Source organism: Mauremys mutica, chromosome 10 (genome assembly GCF_020497125.1).
Source record: "Mauremys mutica isolate MM-2020 ecotype Southern chromosome 10, ASM2049712v1, whole genome shotgun sequence".
Lineage (NCBI taxonomy): Eukaryota > Metazoa > Chordata > Testudines > Geoemydidae > Mauremys > Mauremys mutica.
The window spans coordinates 81,729,266-81,755,468 of NC_059081.1; the positions used below are offsets into that span (position 1 = coordinate 81,729,266).

The following is a 26,203-nucleotide window of genomic DNA, read 5'->3' on the forward strand; positions in this document are numbered from 1 at the left end:
AGCGCTGGGAGAGGCCAGGAGTGGAAGCAGGTGCCCTGGGGGTGGGGGGACATTTGCCCTCAATCCTGGGCTCTGGGATGGACTAGGCTGGGTGGTGGGTTCAGTCTAGTCTTCCAGCCTGTTGCTCTCATTGGGGTTTGTGGTTTTCATCTGGCTCCACCAAAAAGATCAAACAAGCCCAGTAGAAAAGGGGAGTGAGAGAGGCGGGAAGGAGTTTGTAAGGGGTTTAAGTGACCCATCAGCGAAAGAGTAAAACCAGAGTTTGACTGGGTTTCCCCCCAGCCACCACTCCTGCAAACACTGGGAAAGGGGCAGCTCCATCCCCCACTGAGGCTATGGTGAGGGACAACAGGGGAGGAAGGAAGCCACATGGCAGTCCCTTCCCCCCAGCACTCCCCTCCAGCCCCCAAACTCTGTCCCAAAGCCTTTACCCACCCCTCCGCACTCCCTCCCAGAGCCTGCACCCCTCCACCCTTCCTGCACCCCACCCCGTGCCCCAGCCCGGAGCCTGCACCCAGCACCCAAACTCTGTCCCACTCAGCCCTGGGCAAAGCTCCTTGGTCTGGCTCCCAGCCCTTCTCCAAGGGTTGCAGCTGTCTGGAGGTGCCTGCCTTCCACACCTTCCTCATTCACACCTCATTCATTCATTCAATAGGGCAATTGATTACAAAGTGGAGAGAAGATCTTATTCTACTTCTAGCAAAAAGACATTTTTCTTTTACCTTAATTACACTACCTTAGGGGCCTGCTATAACATATTACTAAGGTTCAATACAAAGGGCTTGGCTACACTTACAAATTTGCAGCGCTGCAGCAGGGTGTGAAAACACACCCTCTGCAGCACTGCAAATTGCGGCGCTACAAAGCGCCAGTGTAGTCAAAGCCCCAGCGCTGGGAGCCGCGCTCCCAGCGCTGTCCGTTATTCCCCACAGGGAAGTGGAGTACGGACAGCGCTGGGAGAGTTTTCTCCCAGTGCTGGTGCTTTGATTACACTTAGCGCTTCAAAGCGCTGCTGCGGCAGCGCTTTGAAATGCAAGTGTAGCCAAAGCCAAAGTCATGTAAAAGTTATACAAAAATGCATAATGCAGAGATTTATCTACAACTCCATTGATTGACTGCTGTGTGCAGTAATATAGTGACCCCTGGGTCTTTGAATAAGGCTATATACTGCAGGGGAGGGGGGGGAGTGCAGCAGCGCGTCGGGGGCGAGCGGGTGGGCAAGTGGCAGGTGGGCACAGAGGTGAGCAGTGAGCCAGCAGGGGTTTAGGGGCGGGCATGGGGTTTCTGGCAGGGGAGGAGAAAGTGAAAGGAGGCGAGTGGTGGGTGGACTGACTAGGAGGGATGCAGCAAGTCAGGGGGACTAGGGGGTGAAGAGGAGTGTGATGGTGGGCCGAGCGGGGAGTGGGTGGGTCCTATTTTACTGCTGTGATCTGGTCACCCTATCTGTGCAAGGTTTCAGAGTAGCAGCTGTGTTAGTCTGTATCTACAAAAAGAACAGGAGTACTTGTGGCACCTTAGAGACTAACAAATTTATTTCAGCATGAGCTTTCTTCGGATGCATAGAATGGAATACTTCTTTTTGCCTATGGGTGCCGTTTCTCCCCCCTCCCCCTCAAACCTTCCTCTTTGGCCCACAGCTGTTTTGATGGGGTGGCGCTGAGGAAGGAGGGTTTGTTTCTGCGAGGCGAGCGGCGCTGGTGGGGGCAGTGTTTCCACGGGGCTGGGCAGTGCTGGGGGAAGGAGGGGGCATAAAATAAACATTATTGAAGAAAATCAGTTGTACAACTATCAAAACAAATTATTTTCCTAATATGAAAGTGAAAATCTATAATTAATATTCTTTTAGAATGTGGTAACTTCTATCAATATGGGCAAGAGATCAAGAGATATTGGTAGAAAGTACCCAAGTGGGAGTAAGAAAAGAGCCATATACAATATTATGTAGTAATATATAATTTTGTTATTATGTATCTAGTCATGGAAAGTAAATAATACATGTAAGAAATGAAAGGTGGTTTTTTTTAAGTTTTTTTTTTTTTTAAGTCATCCCTGCCGGGGCCCCGTCAAAACTGTTCGAATTGGGCCCCGCACTTCCTAAAGCCGGCCCTGGCCACTGCTTCCAGGAGCCGCTTGAGGTATGTCCCTTCTCCAGCTCCTATGCGGAGGTGTGGCGAGGCGGCTTTGCACGATGCCTCATCCGCAGGCACCGCCCCTGTCGCTCCCATTGGAGCATGTAGGAGCCAGAGCGGGGCCATGCCATGGCTTCTGGGAGCTGCATGGTGCAGTCCCCAGCCCTGCGCCCTGGCTGGAGTTGGGCCGAGCTGTGTGGTGCAGCCCCCGGCCCAGCGCCCCAGCCGGAGCAAGGCTGAGCTGCATGGTGCAGCCTGCGGGCCGGCTTAAAATGGCTGACAGGCTGTAGTTTGCTCACTCCTGGAAAACTGATATACCCAGCCAATAGTATGTTGATACACAGTCCCTGTGTGCTACAAATGCCATAAAGACAGTGCAATTTGCAAGCACCTATAGGTTTCAATGGTAGAAGACTTCCACAACTGTACAGCCCTGTTAACCACATCGCAAGTATGATATAGCATTGGTTAGTTGCAATCCCTGGGACAAGAGGTTTGCCTCAGCTCCAAGTAGCCCTAGTGCATGGCTGCAACACTTTTTGGACAGAAAAACCACGTGTGGCTTCAGAATCTCTCATCTCATGCTAGAAGCAGTATCTGTGTCAGAGTGTGCAGGCACAGTTCTGTCCAAAATAATGGTGCTGTTTAGACATCTGTGCTCGATCTTTCCCTTACCATCCTTGGTTTTACATCTGTCTAATTTAAAACAAAAATCTAGCCCTGTACAACATCAATAAAGCACTTGTTAAAATTGGTAAATAAGTGACTCAAAAAAAGTAGTTGTCAATGGGGAGTCATTATTAAGGCTGCAAGTTTGTCACAGAAGTCACAGATTTCATGACTTTCCAGGACCTCCATGATTTCTGCAGGGGCTGCTTGAGCAGCTCGGGCAGCCCCCGGGCCAGCCACACCAGCCACTGCTGGGGCAGTCTCAGTCCACAGCGTGCCCCCCCACCCCCAACAACAGCAGCAGGAGTTTGGGTGTGGGAGGGGGCTCAGAGCCAGGGCACAGGAGGGGTGAGGGCTCCACACAACGCTTACCTTGGGGGGCTCCCCAGAAGCAGCGACATCTCTCAGCTCCTAGGCAGAGGCGTGGCCAGACAGCTCTGCACGCTACCTCCACCTGCAGGCACCACCCCGCAGCTCCCCTTGGCTGCAGTTCCCAGCCAATTGGAGCAGTGGAGCCAGCACTTGGGATGGAGGCACTGCACAGAGCTGCCTGGCCATGCCTCCGAGCTGAGGGAGGGGGATGACACTGCTTCTGGGCAGGTGCAGAGTCAGGTAGGGAGTCTGCCTGCCCTGCCATCTGCCCCCGCCAGCACCTGCGGTGCCCCCTGGGGCCATGCCCCATCCTACCCCCAGGGCCATGCCCCACTGCAACCCCAAGATTTAGTCAGGGGTATATAGTACAAGTCATGGACAGGTCACTGGCCGTGAATTTTTGTTTATTGCTCATGACCTGTCCATGACTTTTACTAAAGATACTAGTGACTAAAATGTAGCCTTATTCATTATCAAACATGGGTGTTTGTAATGCGGATCTGGAAGAATCTGTTCTAGACCCAATGCTATTTAATATTTTTATCAACGATCTGGAAGTAAATATAAAAATCACTGCTGATTATGTTATCCACTAATTTTAAGATTGTCTGAGTGGAAAATAAGAACCATCATGCAGAGAAATTGAGATTATTTGGTAAGCTGAGCTCATTCAAACAAAATGTATTAATGAAGTCAAATACAAGGTCATACATCTAGGAAGAAAGAATATTGTTAAGACTGATACTGGTGTTTATTCTGGTGTCCACATTTTAAAAAGGATGTTGAAAAATTAAAGATGGTGCAGAAAATAGCCACAAAAGTGATTTGAAGCTGAAAATCCTGCCTTACACTGAGAGACTTTTAGCATGTAGCTGTTTAGCTTATCAAAAAGGTGGTGGCCTAATCATGGTGTATAAGTAACTTCTCAGGGAGAGAATACAGATACTAAAGGCCTCTTGAATCTAGCTGAGAGAGGTATAGTGGCTGGAACAGTGGGCAATCTGTGGCCCGTCAGGGTAATCTGCTGGCGGACCGTGAGACAGTTTGTTTACATTGACCATCCGCAGACACGGCTGCCTGCAGCTCCTGTGGCCGTGGTTTGCCGTTCCCGGCCAATGGGATCTGTGGGAAGTGGCGTGGGCTGCAGGGACATGCTGGCCACTGCTTCCTGCGGCTCCCATTGGCCGGGAACAGCAAACCGCAGCCACTGGGAGCTGCAGGCGGTCGTGCCTGTGGATGGTCAATGTAAACCAACTGTCTCGTGGCCTGCCAGCAGATTACCCTGACGGGCCACAGGTTGCCCACCACTGGGCTGGAAGCTAAAGCCAGACAAATTCAAATTAGAAATAAAGTGAATTTTTTAACAGAGTGATTAACCACTTGCCAAAGCTACCAAGGGAAATGGTGGATTCTTTCTCTTTTCAAGACTTCAAATCAAAACTGGGTGCCTTTCTGGAAGCTATGCTTTAGTCACGTTATTGGGCTCTATATAGGGGTAAGTGGTTGAAAGTCTATGGCCTGTGTTATACAGGAGGTCAGAGAGGACTTTGGTTTTGCCCCACTGGCTAACCACAAGTCACACAAGCAATTCCCTTAGACCAGGGGTCTCAAACTCAAATGACCCCGAGGGCCGCATGAGGACTAGTGCATTGGCCCGAGGGCCGCATCACTGACACGCCCCCTTGCTGCCCCTGGCCCCACCCCCAATCCACCCCTTCCATGAGGCCCCGCCCCTGCCCTGTCTCTTCTCCACCTCCTCCCCTAAGCGCGCGCAGTTTTAATAAATATATACACTCAGTAATGCACCTCACTCAAAGGACAAAACACGCACTTAGATTTACTGCCTAAGGCTCTGGGAGGGAGTTTGGGTGGGGGAGGGGGTCTGGATGCAGGCTCTGTGCTCGATGCAGGCTCCAGGCTGCGGCAGGGGGTGGGGGTGCAGGCTTTGGGACGGAGTTTGGGGATAGGAGGGAGTGCAGGGGTGAGGGCTGTGGGGCTGAGGGCGAGGGGTACATGATGCAGGAGGGGGCTCAGGGCTAGGGAAGAGGGTTGGGCTGTGGGGTGAGGGCTGTGGATGAGGGGTTCATGATGCGAGGGGGCTCAGGGCTAGGGAAGAGGGTTGGGCTGTGGGGTGAGGGCTGTGGATGAGGGGTTCATGATGTGAGGGGGCTCAGGGCTAGGGAAGAGGTTTGGAGTGTGGGGTGAGGGCTGTGGATGAGGGGTTCATGATGTGGGGGCGCTCAGGGCTGGGGCAGAGGATTAGGGTGCGGGGGGATGAGGGGTTCATGATGTGGGGGCGCTCAGGGCTGGGGCAGAGGATTAGGGTGCGGGGGGATGAGGGGTTCATGATGTGGGGGCGCTCAGGGCTGGGGCAGAGGATTAGGGTGTGGGGGGATGAGGGCTCTGGCTGGGGCTGAGGATTAGGGTGCAGGGGGATGAGGGGTTCATGATGTGGGGGTGCTCAGGGCTGGGGCTGCGGTTTGGGGTGCGGGGGGAATGAGGGCTCTGGCTGGGGCTGAGGGTTTGGGGTTGGAGAGGCTCAGGGTAAGGGAAGCCTGCCTTGCCAGTACTGGCGGAGGGCAGGCACTAGGACCCTGCACCCTAATCCTCAGCCCCAGCCAGAGCCCTCATCCCCCCGCACCCTAATCCTCTGCCCCAGCCCTGAGCACTTCCCTTCCCCCCCCCCCAGCCCGGCCCCGGCGGGTCCCGCTTCCCTTCCCCCGGCCCGGCCCGGCCCCGGCGGGTCCCGCTTTCCCCCCCCCTTACCCGAGCGCGTCTCCGGCGGTCCCGCTCAGAGCCGCGTGGTGAGGGGGCGGGGCTGTGAGCTCCACGCCGAGCGCAGCGCTCAGCCCAGAGCTCCCAGCCCCGCCCCCTCCCCACGCGGCTCTGAGCGGGGCGGGGCTCAGGCGCTCGGACGGAGACTCGGCGCTCTATGCGCCGAGGCTCCAGGAGAGGGGCGGAGGCGGGAGCCTCCGCTTTTCTCTTGGGGGCCCCTGCGGAGCTCCCCTGGGGAGCTCCGCGGGCCGCAGGGAAGAGCTCCGCGGGCCGCATGCGGCCCGCGGGCCGCATGTTTGAGACCCCTGCCTTAGACACTCCAGTTTTTCAGTATCACTACCAGTGCCACTCGTTATGGGGACAAATGGTTATGAAAACCAATACCCCAGTAAAAGAAAAAAGGTTCTCTTGATCGCAAAGGACCAAGCCCCAGACCCAGGTCAATATACAAATCAGATCTTACCCACAAATCAAGCTGTTGCCAATCCTTTAGAATCTAAAGTCTAAAGGTTTATTCATAAAGGAAGAAGATATAGATGAGAGCAAGAATTAGTTAAATGGAATCAATTACATACAGTAATGGCAAAGTTCTTGGTTTAGGTTTGTAGCAGTGATGATTTGAACCGGCAGTTTATTCTAAGTCTCTGGAGTATATCCCCAGCTGGGATGGGTCATCAGTCCTTTGTGTAGAGCTTTCACTAGTAGCAAAGTCCCTCCAGAGGTAAGAAACAGGACTGAAGACAAGATGGAGATGAGGCATCAGCCTTTTATAGTCTTTTCCAGGTGTAAGAATACCTCTTTGTTCTTACTGTGGAAAATTACAGCAAAATGGAGTCTGGAGTCACATGGGCAAGTCCCTGCATACGTTGCTGAGTCACAAGGCGTCTCTGCCTTCTCTCATTGGGTCAGTTGTATAGCTGATGGTCCTCAATGGGCCATTAAGCACGCTAGGCAGAGCTGACACCAACTTGTCTGGGGTATCACCCAGAAGCATAGCATAAGTTTGAAATACAGTATAGAGCTAATATTCATAACTTCAACTACAAAAATGATACACACATATAGACACCATAATCATAACCAGCAAACCATAACCTTGTGTTAGACACCTTATTTGACCTCCTTTATACCAGATTTGGTGCCACTATAGGACCTTGGTTGCAACAATAAGGTCCCAGTTTATGTCAATAATGTCACAGGTGTGAAGGTGGCTTAAAGCCACCCTCTCCTCCCAAGCTCTGTGTAAGCTTGTCTCTCTCACCACCAGAAGTTGGTCCAATAAAAGATATTACCTCACCCACCTTGTCTCTCATATATCATGGGACCGATACAGCTACAACAGCACTGCCACCTTTACTCATGTATGCAATCTGGTCCCCTGACACTGGCCTCATGTTATGAAACCACAAATATTTTTGTCCAGTTTGCTTTTGTCTCTACTTGATGTGCTGGTAGTTCAGTATACGGTATGCAAGTCATGTAAGCCTGGAGATAAGTTGTTTAGATTGTAGACAGGCACTACAAACTTAGCAACCAGGCTACATGGCCTGTACTCAGAGCTAGTCATAAGAGCATGCTAGCAACGCACAGGGCTGGGCTTAGTGACGCTTTGAGGCAAAGGCTAGCAACAATTAAGAAAGGAGTGACAATTTCAAGCTGAGCAACATTGCAGTTGACCATGACCTATCCCCAGCACAAGGGATTGCAATAAGAAATAGCAAAGAAAGTTGTGCTTGGAAAATCTGTGTTGCCCTTAGTCATTCATTTGAGCCTGGGAACTTTTTTTTTTTTAAATATATATATTGTCTTCTATTGTGACCCACTCATACTGAGGAGACTTTTTAATGGAATGCTTCTTTGAAGATCCTTGAGAACAAAAATAACTGAAAATAAAAGCTGTCTCCCTAATTTAGCTGTGTAATCCACATCTACCTGCCTATTACTCTGAAAATTTGCCACAATGACAGACTCTTCCATGGTAGATCACATGACCCGACTGAAACTCAAGCTCCTGGAGAAGGTAAGATAACAATGTAGCATTCATATTTTTGTAAAACTTCAAATAATTATATTAACTATCATTATTATAACAATGATAATTATAGTTATTAACTAAAAAATCATGCAAATCACAGGACTTGGTGATAGTGGGGGACTTCAACTACCCAGACATCTGTTAGGAAAATACAGCAGGGCACAGATTATCCAACCAGTCCTTAGAATGCCTGGAGCAGCATTTTATTACAGAAGGTGGAGAAAGTGACTAGGGCCGAGGTTCTCAAACTGGGGGTTGGGACCCCTGAGGGGGTCGTGAGGTTATTACATGGGGGGTCGCGAGCTGTCAGCCTCCACCCCAAACCCTGCTTTGTCTCCAGCATTTATAATAGTGTTAAATATATTAAAAAGTATGTTTAATTTATAAAGAGGGTCGCACTCAGAGGCTTGCGATGTGAGAGGGGTCACCAGTACACAAGTTTGAGAACCCCTGGACTAGGGGAAAGGCTTTTCTAGATTTGATTCTGACAAATAAGGAGGAACTAGTTAAAAATTTAAAGCTGGAAGTCAGTTTGGGTGAAAGTGATCATGAAGTGATAGAGTTCGTGATTCTAAGGAAGGGTAGAAGGGAAAACAGCAGAATCAAGACAATGGACTTCAAGAAGGCAGGCTTTAGCCAAGTCAGAGAATTGTTAGGTTTAAGATCCCATGGGAAGCAGACTAGGTGGAAAAAAAAAGTTCAGGAGAGTTGGCAGTTTTCTAAAGGGACATTATTAAGGGCACAAAACGCAAACTATCCCAACATGTAGGAAAGATAAACTGTGGGGAGGGGTCTTTTACCATACTTCCTAACCAGCAGATCTTCAGTGACCTGAAACTCAAAAAAAGAGTTATACCAAAGTAGGTCAGCTTACAAAAGATGAACATGAAAAAAACCACCATAAGCATGTACACAAAATTAAAAAGGCCAAGGCACAAAACAAGATTAAACTAGCTAGGGACATAAAGGGTAACAAGAAAATATTTATAAATCCATTAGAAACAAGAAGAAGACCAAGGGATTGGTTCTGCTTTGAGCAGGGGGTTGGACTAGATGACCTCCTGAGGTTCCTTCCAACCCTGAGATTCTATAGATCTATGACAAGGTAGGATCATTACTCAATGAGGATAGGGTTACCATAGGTCTGTATTTTCCCGGACATGTCCAGCTTTTTAGTTGTTAAATTGCCGTTCGGGAAGAATTTTTAAATATGTAAAAATGTCTGGGAAAATATGGACCTATGGTAACCCAACCGTGAAAGTGATGCGAGGCTCAGCAGGGGGAGCGGCGGCCCCCAGGGGGAGCAGGGGGTGCTGGCCGGGGGCTAGGTTCGCTCCTGGCCTGGCATTGTGGCGATGAGCAGGAAGCCGCAGCCCGGCCCTTATCAGCGGGCAGCAGGCGGGGCTGGGCCCCAGGCCCTGCACTCCAACTCCATGGGTGGGGGGGGGCAGTGGTAGTTGGTGCCTCCCGGCAGCGCCGGGAAACAGCAGCAGCAACGTGGCCTCTACTGCCCCATGGTGGGTTACGCTCCCCGCCTGCCCCTGCTGCTGTGGAGGCCGCCGCCACCCTGGGCTCCGGCCTCCCAGCTCCCCCCGAGTGGTGCCCGGTTCCTGCTGTTCTCGGCCGGCAGGTGCGGGGCCCCAGCCAAGCCCGGCCCCTTGTGTCTCCTCTGCGGCGGTGTCCCCCGCTCCGCATCCTCCTGGGCGGCCGCGGCTGGGGAGGTCGAGAGGAGGAGCGGCCCCCAGGCAAGCGGGGGACACTCTGAGGTGAAGAGGCTGCTGGCCCTGGCACAGCCCGAGTGCTGGAAACTGACAGGTACCTGCCCCTGCCCCATCCCGGCACCGCCTGCCCCCCAGCCCAGTGAGTGTTACCTGCCCCACCAGCCTCAGTGCCCTGCCCCCTACTGTCAGCCACCCCAGTCTCACTGTGACACCAGCACCCCTTGGCAAAGGGCCCCCTGATCTTCACAAACAGCTGTCACCGCAGGCCTGACAAACTCACTCACCCCACATGTGTCTTACAGGGCACTTACCCACAAAGAGGAACATGGAAGGGATCTACACAAGGCTGGTAACTTGTCAAGAGTGAGAATCTTTGTGAGATGTGTGCATGGGTAATATTGAAGGAATAATGTATTTACCTTAAAAGTGCTTCATAGAGTTGGAGTAGAAATCAGTCACCAGGGGATAATGGCCCTTTGGGGCATGGGGAATTTGTCACCCTGCCTAACCTGGCTGGTGCTGCAATGCAAGGCTCAATTGTTTAGCTTTGCACAATAGTAAGACTTTGAATGGGACACCATCAGAGGCAATGGCAAACAATTGAAACGCCTTAAAGATAAAAAAGAAACATTACGACAGAACTGGAACAAACAGTCAAGCAATCAATTTATAAGCACCTAGAAGATAATAAGCAACAGTCAACATGGTATCACAACCAGGACATAGGCAATCAACAGAGTGGTCAGAGTAGGAATCAAAAGTTAGGCCAAGTCCAATACCAGGAGGTTAGCACCTGAGACAGGCCAGGAGGCAAACAGAGAGTCAGGTATCAGAAGGCAGGCAGGGTCAGGTTACCAGATGATCAGCAGCAGGCACAAAGAGCAGGGAATCAAAGGGGAAGCAGCCCTAAAGCAGGGGGAACACAGCTGCATGGCCAACTTCCTGTTCCTGGGTTAAATATAGGCTGGGGACTAATCAGGATCGGCATGGTTTCTCCAATCAGTTCAGCTGCTAGTCTAGAAGCATACCACTAGGTGGCAGATTGGGACTACCTAGCTTTTACAAGCCCTGGGGATCAGGGTTTGAGACCCAGGTGGTCCCTAAGATGTGTATTTGTCAAGAAATGGGTGTCAAACTAACTTAATAGCCTCCCTTGACAGGATAACAAGCCTTATAGCTGGGGGAAGCAGTAGATGTGAGTTATTTCTACTTCAGTAAAGCTTTTGATACTGTCTCACATGACCTTCTCGTAAGCAAACTGGGGCTATATAGCCTTAGACAATCCTACTGTAACATGGATGCACAACTTGTTGGAAAACTGTGGTCAGAGAATAGTTATCAATGGCTCACAGTCAAGCTGGAAGGGAGTATCAAGTGAGATCCCACAGATAGCTGTCTTACCTCTGGTTCTATTCAATACCTTCATAAATGATTTGGATAATGGGATAGACAGTAGAGTTATAAAGTTTGCAGACAACACCAAGGGGTTGCAAGCACTTTGGAGGACAAGATTAGAATTAAAAATTAATCTTGACAAACTGAAGAAATTATCTGAAATAAATAGGATGAAGTTCAATAAGGACAAATGCAGAGTATTACACTTTGGAAGGAATAATCAATTGCACAAATACAAAATGAGAAATAGGTGTCTAGGAAGGAGTACTGCAGAAAAGGATCTGGGGGTTATAGTGGATCACAAACTAAATATGAGTCAACAATGTAATATCATTGCAAGAAAATTGAACATCATTCTGGGATACATTAGCAGGCGTGTTGTAAGCAAGACACAAGAAGTCATTCTTCCACTCTACTCAGCACCAACAAAGCATCAACTAGAGTACTGTGTTCAGTTCTGGGCACCACACTTTGGGAAAGATGTGGACAAATTGGAGAAAATCCAGAAGAGAGCAACAAAAATTATTACAGTTCTGGAAAACATTAATTTTGAGGAAAGATTGAAAAAAAGTGTTGTTTAGTCCGGAGAAAAGACAACTGAAGGGGGACATGATAACAGTCTTCAAGTATGTACAGGGTTGTTATAAAGAGGAGGGTGATAAATTGTTCTTTTTATCCACTGAGGGCAGGGCAAGAAGTGATAAGTTTAGACTGCAGCAAGGGAGATATAGATTAGACATTAGGAATAACTTCTTAACTGGAAGGATAGTTAAGCTTTGGAACATTGGAGATTAAGAACAACTAGAGAAATATCTGTCAGGGATGGTCTAGATAATACTTAGTCCTGCCTCAATGTAGGGGACTGGACTAGATGAGCTATTGACGTCCCTTCCAGTCCTAAATTTCTACGATTCTGTGACTGTACTTCACCCAAAACACAAGAAGGGTTCGGCATCCAACTCATTATCTTTTTCCTATAGCGAGAAGCCGAACAGTGTGCAGCATTAGAGTATCATAATTATAATTATTTCAGAGAATAAAATAATTTTATAATATCAATGTTATATGAACCTTAAAACAAATTCAAGGGGGAAAATAATGATAGAGTGATTACTGTCCCATAATGTCAAAGTAATAGTTGGTTAACTAAACAAAGCTTAAATTGCCTATGAAATAAAAATTTCAGTGTCACTATCATTCAGCAAAGCAGCACAAACAGGTGCATCCCAAGGGCAGCAAGGGGCTAAGTTGGCTTTTAGACATCTTTGTGCCCTCCTGACAATGGATTGCTTTGGGGTCCAGTGTGGTCCCCAGTGCAACTGGGGCAACCCCTCCCCAAATGCCTGTGGGCTGCAGTGCCATAACGAATCTCTGAAGCACTCTACTCTGTGGCCCTGCCCCCTGCCACACCTGGCACGCCTCCCTCCTCGGCACATCCTCTAGGCACAGGCTTGCAGGGAGTCCTGCCTAAGGCCACGATGGCAGCATCAGTGGAAGCTGTTTGGGTTGGGGATCCATGGGAGTGGAGGAGATTTGACTGCAGGGATTATTTATTTAGCATGTGCATAGTCGTCTAGCCAAGTGGTGGTATCTTCAGTGGCGTGATGCAATTCTTCTAGGACACCGCTGAACCTAGTCAGTGGCATTCCTCGACAATGTGCATCATCATCTGTGTTGTGCCGCAGCTGCACAAGGGCTGTCATGAAGGCCCCAGCGATACTGGTTGGCTACACAGAGACCTTGGATCAGCGTTCCTGTCGTGCCACCTGCCAGTACCTGACAGCAGTCAGGGAAGCTAATGATCCAACCACCAAGCCGAATTCCATGAGCACCAGCTCAACGAATCCCGGCACTGTCATCACTGACAACCCCAGCGTGCAGCCCGATGACTTCTATGTCATTGGTCCAGCTCTAGGCATGTTACAACTCAACATGGAGGGTTTGTCAGCTGCCAAGCGTGATTTACTGCAGGGATGGATACTGTTCACATATCATTTGCCCATCAACCTTGAAGTAAATTCCTCCCTCTGTGCTGTGGAATTCTCTTTTAGTCTAGGGGGCATCTGCTGATGGCAGGGGAACTGTTGGCACTGCAGATCCAGAGGGCCAAGAAAATGCAGAAGCACAAGGCCTTCACGCAGACAGCCTTGTTATCTCTGGACTTCCAAGATCTGTGGGCACTGGGGACTAATCCACTACATGTCTCTAATGCTCCAAAGGAAATGGTGCTGGGGAAACTCTGAGAATGGTGCTTCACAGATTTTCCAGTCCCTCATGCAAGTAATTCCCATGGAAGGGATTATCTGGCTCCTTGGCACTAAAGTTCAATCTTTAATCAAACTAGATTTACTCTTAACCATTTTGGGATCAATAGACTTTTACAAATATCAGTCTGTTTTCACTTTTGTATATTTATGACATTCTAAATAGTCTATAATTGTCAAGGTTCCGGGATCTGCTCTATCTTGTTCAAGGCAGCACTGACCGTTCAGCCTAGGGCACTAATTTGGCCAGCTTCTCCATGTGCACAGACCCCTATTCTCACACAGAGCAACTGCCAGGATTGGGGCCTACAATTGCAGAATGCTGAGGAATTGCTATTGTGCCGTAGTTAGTGAGGGGCATACATCTTCTAGTTTGCCTACCCCAGGAAAAGCCCTTGAGATGGCCCATGGGCCTCTAAAATGAAACCCAGGACGGGCTGTGGGGATAGTCTGCCGCTTGGAGCAGTTACTCCATTAGAATTCAGCTCTGTACCATGATTCCCTGTGATTAGCAAACAACAATAACAAAATCATTTGGGTGCTTGTATTCCCTGGAAATGCTCCCTTGGAAAGCATACACATTTTTTGATGAGATGCAGGTCTTGATCATTTTTGGTTTAATGTTTCTGTTGCACCTCACAGATCCAGGGCCTTTGCTTCTTCTGCCTTAGGCAAAGGAAATTCAGCAAAGACCTAGACTTTTTTTTTTTAACTGTGATTATATTTTACCTCAAGATATGCCAGGAGGAAAGTACCTGCACTTCTAATCATTCCAAGCAGACAGCCAAGCTGCCCACATGTTTGTGTATTAAAGGGGTCCTCGTTTTACCTGTGCATTCTGCTTTTTTGTAATATTTAAAAATGGCATCAATCATTTTCTTTCTTTATGGGGGGGTGTACACCCCAAGGTTCTTCTTGTCTTTTAGCCTAGGGGTAGAAGGATGGTCATGTTTTCCCTTCCCTGTGTGTGCTGGAGGACCCTCTGGAGGACTGCAGAGCTCACCTCAGGCCCCAACTAAAGGGAAAGGGGTAGGGTGACCATACGTCCCATTTTGGCCAGGACAGTCCCCTTTTTAAGCCCTGTCCTGGCCATCCCAACTTTTTTTTTCCCAAAAGGAGGCATTTGTCACGTTTACTCTTGCTGACTTCATCAGTTTGCTCTTGCCAATGGGAGAAATGCCCACTTTTGTCAAAAAAAAGTGGGGTGTGGTGCAAAGGGGGCAAGCAGAGATGCCAGCTCCCCAGAGGGGGGGAGGCTGCATGGGAGGGCAGGGTCCCAGCAACAGCTAGAGCCTTCTGAGGGGTCCCCACAGGGTTCCAGCGATGGGCAACAACCCCATGCGGGGCGTGGGGGCAAATACATGCAGCAAGCCTGGGAGAAGGCAGCAGCTGCAGTTGTAAAAAGACAGAGCCTTTCATTCGCCCTGTCTCCCTAGCATAGTGTTCTCAACCTGTGGCCCATCAGCCCACTGCTGCAGCCCCTGTGCCAGCCTCAGAGCCATACAGGTACTGTATATATTGTGTGGATGCAGCCCACATAACACGGAGAGCTGCAGCTGGGCCCACAGTGGTAAATAAGTTGAGAAGCACCACCCTAGCAGCTACTTTATGTGCACAACACGTGAAATAGGACAAATATTTGTCCTATGTTCTCAAATAACCGTGTGCCTTTCATTTAAACCTTCACTGGACGTGGCTTTCTACGCTGTGTCTCTACCTTATAGTACATTTGGGAGAATAGTTAAAGTCCCAAAAAAGGTCTGGATCCTGTGCCCTGCTGAGCTCCCTCCGGTCCCATTTACTTCAAGCTCTTTGTTTTTCCCTGTGTGTAGTTTAGAGGTGCTTGAGCTTGTTGAAATCAGTGACGTTAAATTAAAAAAAAAAATCCAGCTGACCCTGGTCCTTGGCTCTGCCAGGACAATGCTGCCTTTAGGGCCACTTACCCCTGGCCCTGGGTGGATCACCTCTGTGTAAGGGGATTCTCTGGTGATGTGCAGGCAATATAGCAGTTTCCACATGACCTCTCTTCTCTTCCACATGACCTTCTGCAGCTTCTGCAGCAGATGAGACTGAGGCTTCCTTTCACATTATATTAATATCCAAACTGTCTTCGAAGTACCCTAATTTGTCACTATGGGACTGGTGTGGTTAGTAGCTCTGTACGGGATGTGGCTAGTAGCTCTGTACGGGATTGATTTTTCTATTGCGGATGCACAATAAGCATGACTAGCAGGAAGTGAGAGGTGTCCCTTCTCTCCAACTCCATTTTATTTCCTTGTGTCCCAAAAGTGTGTTTGTCATGCAGGATATCCTGGATATTCTTGTAAGCCTCAGTCCCTGACTTTTAATCAATTCTCACAATGGTTTTATCCACAGAAACTAGAAAACGAACGTGAGACCCTGGAGAATGTTGAGTCACCCCTCTCCACAGCAAGTAAGAGATCAAAGATTTGCTCTAGTTCAGATCATAGTGTGATGTAGCCATCACTGAGTGGTGTTCTCGGGCCTGGGCTACACAGCAGGTCAATGGTCTCTTCCAGCCTTCAAATCTAGAAGATGCATCTCTGCTCTCACCCACCACACCCAGTGAGGCAGTCAGAAAGCACCCTATGTCGTTAGGAATATTAACAGTGTGACAGGAAAGTGGCTTCAAACTCCTTCTGGTGCTACCTTCCCTCAGTCTAGGCATCTTGTACAGCTGTCTACCCTAATGTAAGGGGACTGCTGGCCCCTTACTAAAACTCAGTGAGGGGTTTTGGTTGGCTGGCTCCCAGTGCCAAAAGAAAGGGGAAGGGTCAATGGGAAATCAGGACCCTGAGACTGGGGGTCAATGGGAAATCAGGGGCAAGGGGGAGAGGCCAATGCTCCAGGTCAGCCTGATTGACAGGGCAGGCAGGCTAATGAGAGAGTCAGGAGGCCCCCGTCCATGTGAGCTGGAGCTGCCTGGGTCACAGAGTGGAGCTGAGCTCAGGAGAAAGCTGGAGCCCAATCTGAGCTGGGGAGCAGAGCTGCAATAACAAAAGCCAGAGAAGCAGCCCAGAGAGCAGACCTGTGCTGGGAGCAGAGCTGCAGCAACCAGAGCCAGAGAGGCTAGAGAAGCAGCCCAGGGAGCTGGAGGCAGAGCAGCAGCATGAGTGCTGAAGCCGAGTGGAGCTGGAGCAGTCCGGAGCCGGGTGCGGGGAGCAGCTGGGGAGAGTGAGGGGGACTCTGGGCAGCAGGTTCAGCGCAGGGAGAGGCCTTGCAGGCCAGACTTGGAGGGGGATCGTGGAAGGGGAGCCCTTGAGGTCAGGCAGGCCTCTGGGTAAAGGAAGTGGGAGTGCTAGCCCATTTCACCGGGGTAGCGTATAAGCCAGGAAAGTTCCCCACAATAGCGGGCCTATTCTCCTGCTTACACTAAGACAGCCGCTCTGCCTTCAGATCCACAGGCCAGCAGGAGCTGGGGCAGGGTGAAGACACAGCCCTCAATGGGAGGAAAGCATTTGCCACTCAACAGTGATCCAGCTTGAAATCAGTGCTGGGATGAAATACCAATTGTTCCAGCGGGTGATGAGGAAGGGCACAGTGCACTAGGCAGCCTTTTGATTGCTGGAATTTCTCCTCTCCCGCCCCCCATTTCATTTGTCTGTGTCTAAAAGAGCAGACAGGGCCAGATCCTCAGCTGTTTCTGAGCAGCGCTTAGTGTAGCAGAGGCCATACCCCCAGCAGTCATGACGGAGTGTGTGTAAAGGAGCCACTAAGCAGGAATAATCCTTCAGTCACCTGCTAAGTCAGTGTTGGCCTGTTTTGCACCAGCAAAGCTGCACAGAGCAGAACTCAGATCACGGTTTCTAGAATGTGAATCAAATGGGGGAGAGAGGGTGACAGATTATTAAACCCAGCGAGTAAGCAGTGCTGGCCAAGCAGATGCAATTGGAAACCAACATCTGTATTCCCCAGGTTGCTGTGAAACTTGTGCAAAGAAAGTCAGATAACATGCACAAGTGATACAAATATATTGGGGTGATGTAAGGGCCAAGGGGACCTCCTGTCTATGGGAACTCAGTGTTTAAGTGAAACATCCCGTAAGTCTGTGCTTTTCTTACTGAAACCATTTGCCAGTGATAGGGTCTGCCATAGTATCTGTTATCCACCAACTTTCTCTTCTTCCCTAGCTCCAGCAATATAGACTCATATCTAGGTTTCAAATCATCAGGGCCGACGGGGGGGGCGGGGGGAGTACAAATTACCGGGGCCCAGTGGTCTGGTTCGTCAGCCCTGTTTTTCACCGGGGCCCGAACCCGCTCTCGGTGGCCCTGCAAATCATGGCAATTTCTTAAGCATGGTAGGATTCCAGATCATGAAGACTGCCTGTTGCATGAGCCAGAATCTACACATACATATCACTCATCACTATGCTGTACATGGATTAAAAATTAACTGAGTATCTATGTGCATCCAGTAACACTTCCTTTTAGGCTGGATTTTGTGATGCAAGTTCAGTGGGCTGACAGCAGGACAAAAACTTCAAATACTTCAGCAAAAAGTTTAAAAGGAACTTTAAGTCTTAATGGCAAAGAACTGTTCAAACTCTTCAGAACAAATTGCAGCTGTCAGTGAGACTTATCCTGCATATCTGAAAGCACACAGAATTTTAAGAGTTCAAAATCAGCCTTGCAAGAGGACTTAGTATCACCTCAAAATTTCCATGCAGTTAAGAAGCCATTTCTGAGCTAGAATGAGATGCGTTAGACAAGTCACCATTTCAAAAGAGGGTCATTTTGACAGACTTTGCACTTTGTCCTTTGTCTTCAGAGTAAATACAGAAAACATCAGGCCAAATTAAGTTTCCCAGACAAAGTTTTGCCCTAGAGAAGTTAAAAATAGGACTTTATAATACAAGCTGATTGCAGTTTAGCTTTGGAAGAGGTGATATTAACTTTGCACAGTGATTGGGGCTGGAGCTGTGCTCCTACAATAAAATCCTTGCTCGTTCTTGGGACAGGATCGTCAGGAAAATTAACAGAAAATAAATTTTTTTGCCTGGAAAGTAATTGTAACAACCGAGTATCACATTTTCTAGAGTTAACCCACTACGGTAACTGCTAGAACAGCCCTTTCTCGTAGTTATCCTTTAAGGAGGCAACAGAGTCTATCAGATTCCTCTTTCAGGGAGTAACGATGGACACGAGGACGCACTGCAGAATGCGCTGAGACGAAGGAAAGACCTCCTGCACAAGCTTAGGGTAAGGGCTTCACTACCAGGTGATTGCTGTTGGGGATTTCAGTAGTTAAACAGTATCTTGGACTGTGAATCACAATGAACAGTAGCAATTGCAATAGCAGTTACCAGACTATGCTGGTACTGGGAGGCTCAGGGACTGCATTTTTCTTGGGATCCCTGTATCAGAGGTGATTGAACTTGGAGAAGAATGTAAAAGGGAAGCAAAATTCATGAGTGCTCTTTTACCATATTCCTGGGATACTGCGGGAAATGCTGTGGAAGTGGGTCCAACCCTTGGGCCCCAGGTCATGCTCCAGACATCCAGATCACCCCCTAAGATTCTTTGGGAACTTGTTGTATGGCAGCTGCTAATGGAGCCATGTATTATGGGGCTTGTAGGCAGCCAGGGAACTGAGTATCCCTAGAAGAGCTGGGGGGAAGGGAGGAGAAAGCAGCATTTGCCCAAAAAGGCAATCAATGCACACCATAGCAGTGCCGTGCAGAGACTGACCAGGCTTTGGGATGTTTCCAGTTAGCCAGTCATGTCCTGTGACTTCACCTTGAAAACCAAGCATTGCTGGGGCAGATCCCCTCTTCCAGTACATGGCTCAAGCACTAGGTCATGAGCTGGGTCTCTCCAGGGCCGGTGCAAGGAAGTTTCGCGCCCTAGGCGAAACTTCCACCTTGCACCCCCTGCCAGCAGCTCCCCGCCCCCCCTCCCCCTCCACCCTGAGGCGCCCCCCCTGCGGCAGCTCCCCCCCTGCCCTGAGGCACCCCCCGACACTTCCCCCCGCCCAGGGAGCCATGCAGCACCTCCCCACCCCAGCTCACCTCTGCTCCGTGTCCTCCCTGAGCACGCCGCCCCAGCTCTAATTCTCCTCCCAGGCTTGCAGTGCCAAACAGCTGATTGGCACTGCAAGCCTGGGAGGCAGAAGTAGAGCAGCGACCGTGCACTTGGGGAGGAACAGCTGTAAAAAAAATTGGGGGGACCGCTTTTTGGCACCCCCAAATCTTGGCACCGTAGGCAACCGCCTAGTTTGCCTTCATGGTAGCACCGGCCCTGGGTCTCTCTATGGGGCAGAGGGAAAGGAATCCCCCCCACCCCATTTCCCCAATCTTCAGAGTGGCTGTGGAGCCACTGTGGGTCAAATTAATCCCTGGTGTGGAGTCACTAGAGTTACATCAGGGCTGGCCAAGTGTAGCCCTGCAAATGTATTCGTGTTTCCTGCCTTTACTGCACAGGGTTCTTTCTCTCTCTAACAAGAGCTCCTGTGTCACTTTGATCTTTCAGGAGCAGCACCTTTTGGAAGAATTTTCACAGCCCTATATGTTGGCAGGAGGCCACAGAAAGAAGTATAGACCTGAGCCAGTACCTGTTTACCTGCCTTCCCCTCTGGCGCCTGCACCAGAACCACCAAGGATCATCCAGCAGACAGTAAGATCTTCCCCATGTCAGTACCAGTGCGTACCCCCAACAGTACATGCTATAAGTAAGGGTAAGATTTTCTCATGGAGGTCATGGATTCTGTGACCTCTGTGACATTATCTGCCTCAGCTTGTGCTCAGAGTGGCAGGAGCCCCAGAGCTGTCAGTCTCCTCCAGCAGCCAGCCCCCGACTATTTTTAATAAAAGGCACAGAAAGGTCACAGGCTTCCATGAATTTTTGTGTATTGCCCGTGACCTGTCAGTGACTTTTACTGACATAACCATGACAAAATATTAACCTTCGTGTGAGGGGGGGGATGACTCCTCAGCACCTCCTGCTGGGTGTGCTGGGAAATAGCTCTTGGTTGTCAGTGCACCTTCCTCTAGTGCTGTCTCACTGCCATCACTTCTGCTCCCCCTCTAAGAGCCAAGTCACTCCCCAGACCACAGTGTCCTCTTCTGGGTACAGCCCTCCGGCTGTGCCCCACTCCACTTTCTCCCCCCTCCAGGGGGAACCGGCTGTCTCTAGTGCAGCCACTTGCCGCTGAGGCCTACTGTAGCCTTCGGTCTGGCCCCTCACCTCAAGGAATAAACTGCAGTCTGAATACTGGCCACCCCCTCTGTAGCAAGTGAGCGGGGGTGTGTGTGTGTGTGTGCTCTGAGCCTGCCCACTACTCCAGGCCTCAACTCAGGGACGCTATAGCTGGCAGCCACGTGCTGCTGTGCCTCCAACTCCCACTGCCTATTTCCCTGAGCACCTTCCTGGCCCTTTGTATCAGGGGCCTCAGTCTGGCAGGCCTCAGGCTGGAGCTCCCTATTGACCCTGCCCAGCATCGCTCTAGCTAAGGTACCCCTCTAAGGCAGCCAGTCCTTCTCCCCTACACTCCAGGGAGAGACTGACTCTGCTCTGGTGAGCAGCTCTTATATGGCCCTCCCCGGCCCTGATTGGCTGCTCCAATAAACCTTCTCCTGATTGGCTCTCTAGAAGCCCTCCCTCCATTGGTTGGGTTTTGCGCAGCCTCCCTGAGGGCTGCTTTAAGCCTCCATTTCCCTGTGTAGGACAGCCGCCCTACCACACTTAGCTATAAGAGACAAGTACAGCACCCAGCTCCTCACAGCAAGGCTGCTATCAAAATCCTGGCTGAGCAGGCCTAGATTCACAAAAGTACTTAGGTGTTTAAGTCTGGGATTTAGGCACTTCAGTCCCAGTTTGAGGCACCACTTCACTTCACAACATTTCCACGGAACCCTGGAGAACCTAAACTCACTCGGCACCTAAGTTTTTGCCACAAAAAGTTCCTTGAGCACCTGTGTTTCATTCTTTGAATGGGTGCGTGTCTGCCTCCCTCAGGGCCACCAGAACCTAAGCCCCAGAGCGATTCAAAAGCCCAGGGCAGATAGGCCTTTGCCACGTAAGTCATGTGCAGGGCCTCGTCTGGGAGGCATTTCTAGCAGTCACCTACTGGACTGGGCCCCTCAGGCCAATTCCTACAAGACGGGAGAGAGAAAAGGAGGCCCAATGGGTCAGGACACTCACTGGCGATGTGGGAGACTCCCCTTCAAGCTCCCTTTTGACTGAGGGGGGAGAAAGGATTTGAACAGCGATCCACCATTAACCATTGGGCGAGGGCAGTGCGACTCAGTCCTCGGGGGTTCAGGAGCCGAATAGGCGATCAGTATTACCTAAAAGAGCCACAGTAGTGTGGGGTCACTGTTCCATTTGCTATATACACACATGTTCTCACAGCAAAGTGACTGACCAAGTATTCTACAATTGGTTAATAACATGGTAAAAGCATCCTGATTGGTTAATAATTGAATCACACATGAAACACACTTGCAGCTCATGGGCCTCAGCCTCAGTGGCTTTTGTGAATGGCATTTGGAGGCACCTATCTCTCCCCATCCATTTTAGGGGAGCTGTGATGCTCTTGGGGGTTCCCCAAGGTGTCCAGGGTGAATCACTACCACCTGCTTACAGCATGAGAGAGTCTAGTCTGGGCCCACTGAGGGAAATCCTCACAACTCTGCCAGCAGCACAAGTGTGCTGCCCCTGGCTCCGCGAGCCTCGCTCTTCCCCTCTGCAGGCCTTCAGTGAGCACACCCCACCTTGTTACAGACCAATGCACAGAGCCTTGTCTTCTGGAACCTGCAGTGTGCAGCAGTCCACTGGCTCTGTGCAAGCAGAGCACCCTAGTTTACTGGCTTCACCTCAGTTCAGCGCTCTCCTTAGCACAAGGCACTCAGACGTGTTGATAGTGAAACCAAACAGGAATTTATTTAACAAAGCTTGAGTTAAAGAGTCACATCAAAGGTAGCAAAAGTCTTTTGAAGCATAAGGTTACAGGTAAAAGAAAAATATAAAACAATCTATAGCCTGTACTTATTAACAAGATACTTTCCTGGCCAATAAGGTATGTCTCGCCCTACAGTCAATCCTTACAGCACTCGTCCAGTCCCAGGAGCTGGGATCCACTTTTCATGAGACACTTGCGTTGGAAGAGTATCTCCTCCATCACAGATAATATCTTGTGCCCTTTCCTCTTCTCTTATACAGCCCCAGACTGTGACTCGTTTCATAATCAGGGAGTTTCATTACCTTCAGCTCAGCCCTGAGGGTCCCCTATTCTGGGTCTTTTCTTGGGGTTCTTTGTAAATGCTCAGCTCTGCATCTGGTGATCAGAGTTTTGATTGAGTTAGCTGAGACCCGGCCCCCGACCCCCTCAGGTGACACGCTTCATCTCCAACAGCATTGGAACATAATATTCTACATCTCTCAAATATTTCCTGTACAAACCTCTCTCCAAACATCAACACCATGATGATCAGCTAGTTCTTTTGGCAAAGACCACACCCAACCCCCATGGTGACATGTCAGGAGACTGGTCGGACACAGCTGTAATGTACCTGCCGGGATGTGTCTGTGCTGCAAGAGCCTGGGTGCCTGTCACGGACTCACAGGTCATGCCCACTTTTGGCCCCATACAGTCCTGGAGAGAACCCCCTTCAGTTGGACAGCCCTTCTTGGGGGTCCTCTCTCTCCCGGGGGTTAAGCCTCTCCGCCTCCTGGAAGCGCATCTCTCTGAGCCTTTAGCATGCCTGTCTCTCACTGTGGGCCCCCTCAGGGAGTCCACTCGCTCTGGATCCCCGGGGCCTCCACTCCCAAAGAGAATAATGCAACCCTGATCTCTAGACCAGAGCGACTCTCAGCCAGTGTAAAACAGAAGGGTTTATTCAGCGTCTGAACACAGCATAGGAAACTCTCCGGGCCTCAGGCCTGGCCTCCTGCAGCATCATACATCTAAGTCTCTCCTGCATCCAGGTGGGCTCTGCCTTCTCTCCCTCCCCAGTCCAGAGACCCCGCACTTTCCAGCTGGGCATCCGATCATCTGCCCCCAACCTCAGCCTCTATCCTTTTTCTTCTGTCCCGGTAAACAGGGTTGCCTGGGCCTCCTCTCCTCTCAGCTGTCCTCTGTCCCCCCTGGCTGGAACTGGCTAGTCATGTCACCGGGATCTTCTCTCCACAGCCCATTGTCCTCCCACTGGCCAGAACCGTCTGTGACGTCTGAGCTGGGCCTCCCGGTCCCCAGGTCATCAGTCACTGGGGTATCCATTCTCCTGACCATTGGCCGGGGTCCCAAGTTCCGTCACTGGTCCTCTCTAACAACAAACTCCCTCTCCCATCACCTCGTTAAACCAGTAACATACAGGGAAACTGAGTTCCACCCCCTCTGCATGCAAACCACTGAAAAAAACAAGAAAATCCCCCACTTCATCACATCTCTCCCCCCTTCGTATCTGAACTGAGTGGTATCACTTAGCCAGTGACCTGGGGAAATTCAGGGGCCCCGCTCAATGATAAAGCATCAGCTATAACATTGGCCTCCCCCTCACATGGACCACCTCCATGTCATAATCCTGCAGGAGCAGACTCTGCCTCAGGAGTTTGTTCCTCAGACTGATCATTCTCTACAAGCTGAGCCATCAGTTGCTCCTTAGTGCTCCGCCCCACGCTCAGCCCTCTCTCCCTGCACAGATGTGCCAGGCCCCTCTTACGGAGCTGGGTATAGGCCATTTCCACGCTGGTTCCTTCAATTCCCTCATTTTATTGCTGGCAGCCACTCACCGCAAAGCGCCTGCACTTGCATCCAACTGTCTACTGGGTGCATCCACAAACTATCCTCAGCTAGCACATTGTCACGGACTCATAGGTCATGCCTAGTCTTGGCCCCGTACGGTCCCTGGGGGGAACCCCCTTCAGTGCAACAGCCCTTCTCAGGGGTCCACTTTCTCCCGGGGGTTAAGCCCCTCCACCTCCTGGAACCGCACCTCTCTGAGCCTTTAGCATGCCTGTCTCTTGCCGTGGGCCCCCTCAGGGAGTCCACTCGCTCTGGACCCCGGGGCGGCAGAGGGAATAATGCAACCCTGATCTCTAGACCGGAGCGACTCTCAGCCAGTGTAAAACAGAAGGGTTTATTCAGCGTCTGAACACAGCATAGGAACGTTCACGGCCCTCAGGTCTGGCCTCCTGCAGCACAGTACATCTAAGTCCCTCCTGCATCCTGCTGGGCTCTGCCTGCTCTTCCTCCCCAGTCCAGAGATCCCCCCACTTTCCAGCTGAGCATCCAACATCACCTGCCTACAAGCCCCGCCTCTGCCCTTTGTCTTCTGTCCAGGTAAACAGGGTCGCCTGGGCCTCCTCTCCTCTCAGCTGTCCCCCCCCGCCCCCCGGCTTGTGTTATACAGGAAATCAGACTAGATGATCTAATGATCACTTTGGGCCGTAAAACCTGAGCCTTTGAATCTCATTGGTTGGGAAAATGGTGACTGTGAAATTGAGCTTTGCAGGTGGTGATGGGATTGAAACAGGAGAGAAATGGGAAGATTCTAAGGTTTTGATCAGGGTGAGTCATTGAACCACACGATTCTGGTGTGCAAATGCAGTTTGTATGACCAAACTGGAGCTTTTCACATGCAAAAACATAGCGATGGAAGAACTGTCTGCAATTTTAGAGACTGCTTTTGGAAATCTGGCCCAGATTCTCTGAAACAGATGGGTCTGGCTGTCTGACATATCTACAACGATGTTCAGGCTAGGTAGAATCCTCTGACTGCAAACTATTACAACAGAATTTACCCCCAAACTCTGAGAGTGATCTGGTAATGCAGGCTTTGCACATCCCTGTGCTGAGACTGCCTTGCCGGGCAAGATTTAGAGGGAAGATAGAGATAAATGACCTTTTCATGCCTACGTCATCCAAAGTGTTGGATTTCTGTATTAATCTTTCAAAGGCCATGTGGGACTGTATTGAGATCTGTGTTCCCATCTGCCAACAAAAAAAAAAAGTTGCTTACAAATGGAAGCAGACACCTTCTGCAGTGACGGAATAGCCCCAGCAGGGCTGAGATGGAATGGGTGTGGAAAACTCCACACATTTAGAGGTTACAACAATACATATTATAGCAAAGGCGCCACCACTGCACACAGGATAGACTAACTCGTAGTTTGTGTTTCTAGTTCTTTCCTGTTTAGCAGTACATGTGTAACCCAGGCTTGCTCAGTGTGGCACTCTGTCCCCGCTCTAGAGGCGCCTAGACCATTGAGATTGATGTGTCTGCTACAGCTTTGCTAAGAGCCACGGGGCTTTTAGCTCATATACTAAGCTTCAGCGGTTCCCAAGTTCGATCCTGCCTACCAATGACCATTACACATGCTCTTGCCCTCTACTCAAGGCGTGAGACAGAAGTGCTGCTATTTCCTGTTGGGTCAGGGTTACAGACTGTTATCATACACCAAAGGGTGGTATTCACCACCACTAGACGTCCCACAGGGACTGTGTGTTCTTTTAACCACACAATCTGCAGAGGTTCCCAGTAGGCTCCCAGTTACTGTCACAGGGATAGATGCTGTTTCTGTTTTGTTGTTAGTTTTTCTATTGCTTTGGCTCAGAGTTTCCTCTTGAGATTTCTCTTAGCTCCCTTCTCTGAGAATACTCGCTATCCCCAAGTTGTTATTAAAGCTGTTACCCAGTACTCAGAGGAGACAAGCAGCATCTGACTGTGTCTGTTGCATAGGCTGTATCACTGAGCTGCAGACACTATGTGCTATTGCAGCAGTGGTGGCAGGAGACAGCACTGTTACTAGATGTATCCCAGCTCCATTCTGAGCCCGCTGTCCTGCAGCAGGACAGAGATCAGTACTCAGGACGGGGACTGAG

General features: G+C 50.2%; 1 protein-coding gene across 7 annotated transcripts in view; it reads left to right on the forward strand.

Annotated features, from left to right (window-relative positions):
- C10H21orf58 (chromosome 10 C21orf58 homolog) overlaps positions 1-26,203 on the forward strand; it is a 48,304-nt gene that overhangs the window by 5,880 nt on the left and 16,221 nt on the right. For 3 of the 7 annotated variants that reach the window (XM_045032454.1, XM_045032453.1, XM_045032459.1), the window contains exons 2-5: positions 7,928-7,965; positions 15,737-15,794; positions 18,509-18,582; positions 19,852-19,995. In XM_045032454.1, coding sequence (XP_044888389.1) covers positions 7,928-7,965; positions 15,737-15,794; positions 18,509-18,582; positions 19,852-19,995 — 314 coding nt within the window. Of the gene's footprint in view, positions 1-7,858; positions 7,966-8,855; positions 9,086-10,003; positions 10,065-15,736; positions 15,795-18,508; positions 18,583-19,851; positions 19,996-26,203 lie in introns of those variants that run through there. The other 4 variants (XM_045032458.1, XM_045032457.1, XM_045032455.1 and 1 more) reach the window with 3 other exon arrangements.